This window comes from Galeopterus variegatus, unplaced genomic scaffold, assembly GCF_000696425.1.
Source record: "Galeopterus variegatus unplaced genomic scaffold, G_variegatus-3.0.2 Scaffold18, whole genome shotgun sequence".
Taxonomy (NCBI): domain Eukaryota; kingdom Metazoa; phylum Chordata; class Mammalia; order Dermoptera; family Cynocephalidae; genus Galeopterus; species Galeopterus variegatus.
Genome location: NW_007726129.1, coordinates 1,302,552 through 1,311,235, shown reverse-complemented (window position 1 = coordinate 1,311,235; position 8,684 = coordinate 1,302,552). Strand labels below are relative to the sequence as shown.

General features: G+C 53.0%; 1 protein-coding gene across 1 annotated transcript in view; it reads right to left on the bottom strand.

The window, feature by feature from the left end:
- Positions 1 to 2,113: 2,113 nt before the first annotated feature.
- Positions 2,114 to 8,684, bottom strand: part of RANBP10 (RAN binding protein 10) — a 60,044-nt gene continuing 53,473 nt past the window's right edge. Inside the window, exons 7-14 of the mRNA XM_008567478.1 lie at positions 6,840 to 6,952; positions 5,243 to 5,351; positions 4,986 to 5,134; positions 4,593 to 4,797; positions 3,719 to 3,840; positions 3,064 to 3,209; positions 2,656 to 2,767; positions 2,114 to 2,410 (exon numbers count right to left, since the gene is read on the bottom strand). Coding sequence (XP_008565700.1) covers positions 2,280 to 2,410; positions 2,656 to 2,767; positions 3,064 to 3,209; positions 3,719 to 3,840; positions 4,593 to 4,797; positions 4,986 to 5,134; positions 5,243 to 5,351; positions 6,840 to 6,952 — 1,087 coding nt within the window. The 3' untranslated portion in view covers positions 2,114 to 2,279. The remainder of the gene's footprint in view (positions 2,411 to 2,655; positions 2,768 to 3,063; positions 3,210 to 3,718; positions 3,841 to 4,592; positions 4,798 to 4,985; positions 5,135 to 5,242; positions 5,352 to 6,839; positions 6,953 to 8,684) is intronic.

Genomic DNA, 8,684 nt, shown 5'->3' with positions numbered 1-8,684 from the left:
AGCTGCTCAGACACTGCTGGAGGCCATACCAGTCAAACCCCTCACAGGGTTCATCTGCCATCAGCTTCAGGACTAAACAGTGTTGCCCAATGCACAGGGATAAGGTTAGTCCTGGCCCTGCCACTAATTTGCTGTGTGACTTTGGCCAAGTCACTTAACCTCCAGGACCTATTTCCATATCTGTAAAAGGAGAGGATTGGTAGAGGAAATGTTCTCTGAATCCCATTCCAGCTGCAAAAGCCTCTGGTTTTAATTCTTAATCCTACTGGCTCTGACCATTTTATCAGTATAATGTTTCAACCTCTGGGTTTGGGAACGAGGTATTTCCAGCCTTACACAGGATGAATTACCTTTACAAATGGGACAACACCTCCCGACAGGTCATAGTCTGTGGGCTGCCAGCTGGGGCCCAGATAGGGATCAAGAAAAAGAAGTGGCTTATAGGATCATCTCCCAAAGCAGAACTCTGGGAGAGCCCAGGGCCAGAGCCCTGGCGCCATCACCAGCAGTTGGTCCAACTCATAATTTTTCTTGTTGTCCAGCTGTGGGCCAGGTGAGGCCTCGTGGGCACTGAATATCTCAGGCCATACCAACTATTCCCAAGTCCACTAACAAGGGACAGGAGCTTGCCCAGCCCAGATCCAGGAAGGCACTGGAAGTTCAACTTCTGGCCTTGCCATGGTTGACCCTTCTCTTTTCAGGGTCTGTTTGTGCTGTCCCTCACACTGAAGCAGGTATGGAAATCCCAACCCCTCCTGGTGCTCCTCTGCGTAGGTCTCCTCCTTTTCCTCCTCCTGGGCAGCCAGTCCTCTCCCCATGTCCTGGCAGCCATCTCAGCTCTTCCTCTCCTGAGTCCCCAATGGTAGTGGGACTGTTTCTGCTCTAGCAGCTGTGAGGATCCATCAGAAACAGCTGGTGGGACACTTGTAAAGCCATGGGGTCCCTTCCTCTGGCCAGAAAATACTCATAATGGTCTTTCCTAAGAGTGACTGGGGCCAAGCTGCAGGGAGCTGCCTGGGACAGCTGCAGTGAAACCTGGTCTAGGGGGTCAAGGGTTCCATCCACTCCAGCCAAAAATCCACCTCCACAAGGTAACGGCTTCTCAACAGAAAGCATCGATTCCCTCAGAGCTGTGCAGAGATGGTGAAGTTCCAGGCAGGAAGAAAGCAGCCCCTGCACTCAAGGGCCTCTGTCCTGGGAATGGAGTCTTCCTCCCAGCAGCTCTCAGGTCAAAGGCAGGTAGTTTCCAGGCAATCAATTTAGAGTAAATGAATTATTTGGCCATCTTAACAACAAGGGAAGGCAGGGTATTGAAAAGGGAAGAGAAAGAGGAGCAAGGCAGGCAGTGAGAGGCGGGGCAGAATGGTAGACAGTGTGCTGGCCAAGGACCCTCTACTCCCTTTGCTGTGTGGCCCTGGACCAATCTGTCCCTTCTCTGGACCCCTGGCTCTGTAGTTGTCTGCTCAGTCCAACTCTCAGAGGTGTGGGCTGAGGGACCCACACCTCTTGGGATGCTGCAAACCAACTTAGTCTGACCCTGCCCACTAAGTGGCCCCCAAAGCCTATTTGGCTTCCCTAGGCTGCAGCTGAGCCTGTGGCTCAACAAAGGCGGAGCCTAAAATAAACAAATCACTTGGCTGAGGCGACAGAGATGATTCTTTTTTAATGAGTTGGACTCAAATAAAAACAGATGGTGTCTGGACAGCCTCACCCAAGAGGTGCTGGACCACTAACACTACGATAAATACTGTGTCTTTTTTTTAATATATATATTTTTATATATAATCTCATTTGTTTTTACTTATGAAAATAATAAGCTATCACCAACTTGGATAGGCTTCATCACTAAATTAGCAGAAACCAGCTCAGCACAAACTCTCCAGAGATAAATACTGGTGGCTCAGTCAGGAGAAAAAAAAATAGATTAAAAAACCCCAACCCCTCCTCAAAACAAAACCCCCCTTTCAAAGGAGAAGGCGCTACATGAGAGTAACCAGCCAATACTGTGTCATAGGCCGCTGCACGTGAAGGGGAGAGAGAGAGACTGAGGGTGGGGGAGGAGGAAGGGAAGGAAAAAAGGACGGAGGGAAGGAGGGGACAAAGGAAGGAAGGAAGGTAGGTTGAAAGGAGGAAAGGAAGGAAGGAGAGATGGGGAAAGGCCAGGCAGAAGGAGTGGACTCTGCCCATGGCTTCTAGGTCCCTGCGCCAGGTGCCTATGGAAGGCCAGGCTGCTCCAGCCCTGGGGCTGAGGAAGGGCCAGGCAAGCCCAGCCTAGTCAGCTAGTGCAAGTAGTCGTCGACTCTGGCAAAGGAGCAAGATCCCAGGCCCGCTCGGGCCATGAGCCGTAGACATTCAGATGCCTGGCCCAGGGCAAGCATCAGAGGGGGCTGTTTTGGCAGGTTCTGAGACTCTGTGGAGGAGAGATAAGGCTTGGTTACTGCCTTAGCCCAGGTCAAAGTTGCCTTGTGGGGTGGAAGGTGAGAGAGTGGACAGAATCTCTTGGAGAGATTCAGTGTCTCTGTGTGAGTATGTCCAGGGCCTGTGCAGAGCTTCCTGCCCTGATTTGGACAAAAATCAGCTCTTCCTTGGGATAGGAGGAAAGAGACCAGTTGAGGCACTCATGGGCCAGCTTCTGTTTTTGTTAGATCCACTCACCTAGAATGGCGCTGTTGAGGGCAGCGCATACAGGTTCCCTCTGGATGGGGTCAAGCTGCTGGCCAACTGGGCAGCTCCAAGGGTCTGAGTATGCCAGCAGGCTGAAGGCATCCTAAGGGATAGGGCACTCTTAAGAGGACTGTGGCAACCTCCCCGACCTTCCATGGCTCCAGAGAAAGACAGAACCCTGCATAGTGCCCAGTGAGAGCTCAACACACTTGGAATGTAGAGTCGGGCAGGGCTGTGCCCTCCCCAGAGCCTGTAGAGGGTGGGGTATACCTCACTTCCCATTGCAGACCTGATTAGAGCCCACTCTGTCACCATGCCCCCTGGACACTCCCAGAGCCACCCTGCCCCCAGCACCAAATAGGGGGCCCACTTTGTGTGAGGGCCTGGCTTGTCCCATACTTGCAGCATCTCCGTATGGGCCAAATTCTTGCCGTACTCCCGGCCCAGCTGCTCGCTCAGTGCCTGCAACTCACGGCCAAACAGGATAATCCTTTCTGTGGCAGCCTGGTTGCCCCCGCAGAGCTGCCGCCGAGGATGCCCATCGTCTGCCACCAGAGCCCAGCAGGCAATACGTTAGGAGGGTTGAGGAGAGAAGGGTAGGGCTGGGGTGGGGCAGGAAGAACCCTGAGGGGGCTGCAGCATCTGCCAGAGGCAGGCAAGGGCTAGGATAAGCAGGCGGAGCAGCCATAGTGAAATGCTCTTAATCCACCTAGCTCACAGTCTAGGGGTAAGGCAGGACTCAAAAGCTTTCCCTCTGCTCACCCTGCACAAATGCAGGTGATCAGGAGAACACACACACTCTCAAACTCCCTCCAGCCTCAAATGCAGGGACTCTGGTCTTGGCAGCAGGCCTGGCCCTTCTTACATGTTTACAGCTACCTCAAGGACCTACCCATAACTGGCAAAGGAGGTGGTAGGCCCAGGTCTGGCTGGAGCTTCTCAAGCTGCCAAAGCCTGCCCATCCAAGCCCCCATTCAGGGGGCAAAGGGATCTGGACCGCAAAGCACCCTCTCAGGGAATGTCATGCTGGGTCATGCTGGGGCGTGGCCCTTACCCATGCTGGACTCATCTGTCTGCAGGTCCTCATGCTTGTAGGCACCATTGACGATGCGTGTGGACATGCTTTCCAGCACACCATTGGGGTAGTGCTCTGCTTCCATCTCCATCTCACTGTCACTGTGAGGAAGGGATGAGGTGGGAGTTGGCCAAGGGGATGTGGATGGAGCAACCTGGTTGGGCCTCCATTCAACCTTTAGCCACGGGTTGCTGTGGGTAAACTGAGGGCCCCCAGGAGCATGAAAGGACAGCTCAAGCTTACCAGGCTCCAACACTTGGCCCCTACTGTGACACCGTCTATCCCCAGAGGCCTGTCACCTGATTCCCACTCTTGTCCCAATGCTGCCTCTGTGACTCTCCCCTGCCTGGTCCTCTTCTGAGTTGACATACCTCTTCTACATATCCTCCCCATCTCCAATGACTGGGCCCCATAGTACCCGACTGCTGGGAGTTAAATCCTGGTCAGCCTTGAGGCATGGCTGGGGACTGGTGAAAGCCACCTGGAACTGCAGCTTAGGTCCCCTGTCTGCTCAACCTAACTGTTCACAAGCCAGATCCAGTAAAAGCTCCCTCATTATAGACCCTGGGGGTTCTGACAGGCCCAGCCTCCTTGGAGGAGACCACATTCTTAGCCTGGCAGCATCAGCGTCTCTGGAGAAAGCCAGAGCCAAGGAAAGCGGCAGCTAAATCACGGGTAGGGCCAGAAGCCAGAGCCAATGCCCGACCCGGTAGGTCAATAGCTAGTACTCCAAGAACAGATCTGGGATGGAGGTGGGGGGGTAAAGGGAAAGGAATGACAAAGAACAGACTGCAGTGGGCCCAGCTGGCACAGAGCAGAAGTCAGAGAGGAGGAAATAGAGCAAGATAGGCACCTGGTCTCCTGGTTACTGGTACTGCTGTGGGGCTGGGACTTGGTGGAGTCTGTTGAGTTGGACTCGGAGTAATTGACAGAAGATGGGGAGGAGGAGGACGAGGAGGATGAGGATGAGGAGGAGGAGCTGGGTGCAGGGTATTTACTGTGGTTCTGTTTGCTCTTGATGGACGCGATGCCATTGCTGCAGCTGGGACTGTCTGCTCCTAGAAGCCAGTGGACAGTCAGCAGAGAAAGGGCAGCTTGTCATCAATCCAGGCCCTGGGTATAACCACAGTGGTCCCACTTCCCTCCCCCCAGATCCAGCAGCAAGTCCTGAGCCCAGCCCAGGGAAGGGCATGTGGGGTGCCTTGCTTCTCCAGTTCTTCCCAGAGCCCTCTGGAGAGCGGCTGACCTGTGTTGTGCATGTGGGAACTACTAGGGCCATGTCGGGGGCTGAGGCTGGGGGAGCCAGGGTAGCTGTCCTGGGACTTGGGGCTTCGGGAGCTCAAGCTGCGGACCTCACTGTCAGTCCCATTCACCATCTCCACAAACTGTCGGCACCTGCAGAGGGAGCGGAGTGGCAATGCTCTGGGCATGGCCCGAGCTGATGTTCCCACCACAGCTGACAGGGGACAGACTCCAGGGGACCTGGAGGTGCGCAAGACATACTTGAGCATGAAGAGCAGGTTGGGGTTGTGGTCTAGCAGCCCTGGGTAGAAGCGCTGAGTGGTTTCGATGGCCTCGCCCACGCGGCCCTCCAGCACCAGCTTCTGGATCTCTGCAGGGAGAAAGAACAGGCAGTGGGCGAGGGCTACAGACCTCACTCACAGCCACACACCCAGGACACTAAAGCCTCAGAGCAGGGACCAGCCAAGAGTCAGACGGGCTGGCTCAGAGTGTCCTGCCAGCTTGAGATGCTACAGAAGAGGCTGAAGAAAGAACCTGGCCTCCCAGCCCCGCAACAGACTCTGGTTTCTGCCAAGTGTCAGGGAGTCCTCAAGAATAAGAGGGGAAAACGGAGGGGGGACTCTCAGCCCAGAGGCAGGAGGGTGAGGTTAGAGGCCTACTCCTTTGGGATACAGGTTACCAGGGACCTGAGGGCAGAGAGGGGCCCTGGCTGTGGGAGCACGGTCTGGGGATGGGCACCCAGGCAGTGTGGTGGCCCAAGGGGCTCATCTTCAGACAGACTTCTCTCTTTCCAGGTCTCACAGGGGAGTGGCAATGGGAATGCACTGGTTTCTGGGCCAGGGCCCACTGGTTTCTTGGCAGTCTTCAGGGCTACAGCGTGCTCCCTGCTGGGAGAGGAGGTCACCCTCCTCACGCTGGCACCTCTGACGTTGACACCTCTCAGGCCAGCAGCATCTTGCTGTTGCCTTCTCGCTCTTGCCCTGGGGCCTGGTGCGTCTTGCTGGGAGCGACTTCTGGGTCTGAGGCCTCTCAATCGTAGATCCCAAGTCTGGGATCCCTTTCCGTCTGTCTGGCTGAACGTAGCTTCTCTGGGAGACACAGACACATGCACATACACAGAGACAACAGGCTCAGAGAGACGCAAACAGGCACTCACAGACACACACACCCACACAAAGCCATTCGCCCTTGTTCTCTCCTCCTCCTATCTCCTTGCTGGGCTCTTTTTCTTCTTTCCCAATGCCCCTCCTTCCACAAAAGAGTCCCCGAACACACAGGAGAGAGCTTCCTTTGGCCAAGGGAGGACTCTAGGTTGTCTGCAAAGGGCAGGACCAGAGATGGGAAACAGAGAGAGGTGCCACTACAGCAGCCACCAAGCATCAGCTTCACCCTGTCTGACCACTTTAGTCCTCTCTCTGGCTAGGAACAAGCAGAATTACAAAGGTTGAAGAAATGGTGGAAAAAGCAGGGCACTGGTCTGCTAAGATGCAAACACACCTTTTGCAGAAGACCATGAATAGGAGGCTGAGTGGAATCCAGGACTCAGGGGAAAGGAAACAAGCATGGAAGAGCAGGATCTGCCCATGCCAGGGCCTGGCCATGCCCGGCCTTCAGAGTGTGCATTAGGGAGGTTACTCTGAGATATTCTCATGTTACCAACTATACATCTGGGCAGTGTTGTCTTGCAGGAGGGACAGGAGCATGGCCTGGAGCTGGCCTGGGACTGTAGGCTGGTCTCTAGGGTGGTGAGCACCAGAGATGAATGAACTCCTGGCAGGTTAAGCAGGGCTGACATGAGCCAGAGAGCAGAGCTAGGGACAGGTGAAGGTAAGAAAGGGGAGAGGAAAATTAACCTTACTTTGTCTGTTCTTTATGGACGCCTGTTCTTCCTGAATCGGGGTTTCAGTCATTCGGGCAAAAGCCGTGGCCGTGGCACAATACCCATGATGCACCAGGTAAGATGAGACCATGCTAGAAGAAAGGAAGAGCTCAAGGTGACACTCAAGAACTGCATTTCTCACCGACCACCTGATGGGACAGACTACCTCCCCAGTAGGTCTCCCCTAAACACATCTTAAAGGTACAACCTCCACAGAATGAGAATAAAGGGGCTGAAACCAAATGAAAACTTCCCCCAGTACTCATGCAGTCAGGCTGGGGAGGAGCTGGTCACATCGGTGCTCACAGCTTGGAGAATGGCTGCAATTTCTCTGGGATATGCTGCCCACGAACAGGCGAGTATAACAAAAGTAGACATACAGACACACACCATCTCCTCAGAGAAGTGGCTGCCTCCTGTGAACTACAGCAAGCCCAGACATGGCTGATGGCCACACCAAGGGCCGCCTGAAACACAGCCCGTCAAGCAGTCCAGCAGCTGCCCAGACAGAGAGGATGCATGCCATATGCACATCTTCTACAGACACAGGAGCTCCTCTGCAGACCGCCAGGGGAACCTGCCCCTCAGCAGTGCTGGCTCTCGACAGCGATGGGGAACTAGCCTATCACCCCATGTTACTCCATGATATACCACAAATCAGGGGCTCAAGAAGGCAAGATATCAGGCTAATTTTTCCAGGAAGTGACAGGTATCAGCAGGGCTGACAGGAACACAATTTTTGGGAAATGGTATGGAGAAGCCTGATGCCCAGGGGCTAATTAATGCCATCCAAAGCTGGCTGAGCAGTGGCACATGTGTGTACGTGTGCACACACATGTGTACATGTATGCACATGTATAGAGTGGAAGGCTGAGCCTTCATGTCTGATGTATACGAGAGTGCATACCTCTGTGGATTCATGTGTTGGATGTCATTGTTCTAACAACCAGACACAAATGTCTGAAGGGCTGTCATGTGGAAGGCACAGACGTTTGGGTATGTGTTCCCTCATGCTTTAAGGAGTAAGTGAGATAATACACATACAGTAGAAAGTAAAAAGCCAATAACTATAATCTTTATTATGAAATTATGTATTATATAATATTATATTCTGAATAATAATTATTATAACTATTATATTATTATTATTATGAACACAAGGGCAAAATTTCACTTCTTAAAAGAACACCAAGAAAATAATCTTAAATATGAAAAATTCCCTTGTACCAGCCAGCCGCCAAAAAAAAAAAAGGAAAAGAAAAGAAAAGAAAAATTCTTTATGTACAAAAGGGTTACCTGAACAAGCAAAAGAGAGGAAATAACCTAATCTCCCTCTAGGGAAAGCCAGCCAAGGGCCTTGTGGTAAATTTGTCTCCGAAATAACATAGCCATTACTGATATTCATAAAATGAGGTCATATGAAACCTCAGAACACAAATTATACGCAGGTCTTGGTAAATATTACATATGAACACATATAGGCACATGAATACATACATATAAACAAAAACACCCATGTGCTGAGCCTAGGCCCTGAAAGCTGGGAGTGTAAGTCCCTCCCCCATGCTGCCTGTGCGGCTCCACCTTTCCCCTTGCCCATACCAGTGAGCCTGCTGTGGGGAGTGGCACTGTCCTGGCCCTCCAAGGAAGTACTTCTCACCTGTTCTAGGGACCAGGAACAAGAGGAAGCAGTGCTGCTCTTCCTGAGGAGGGTCTGGCCACCTAGCCCCTGCCTCAACATCAATCCCTCAAGAAAGGAAGGCTGCACAAAGAACCCACTGTGCACCCCAACTCCACCCAAGGGATCCTGGCACACTGGTGCCT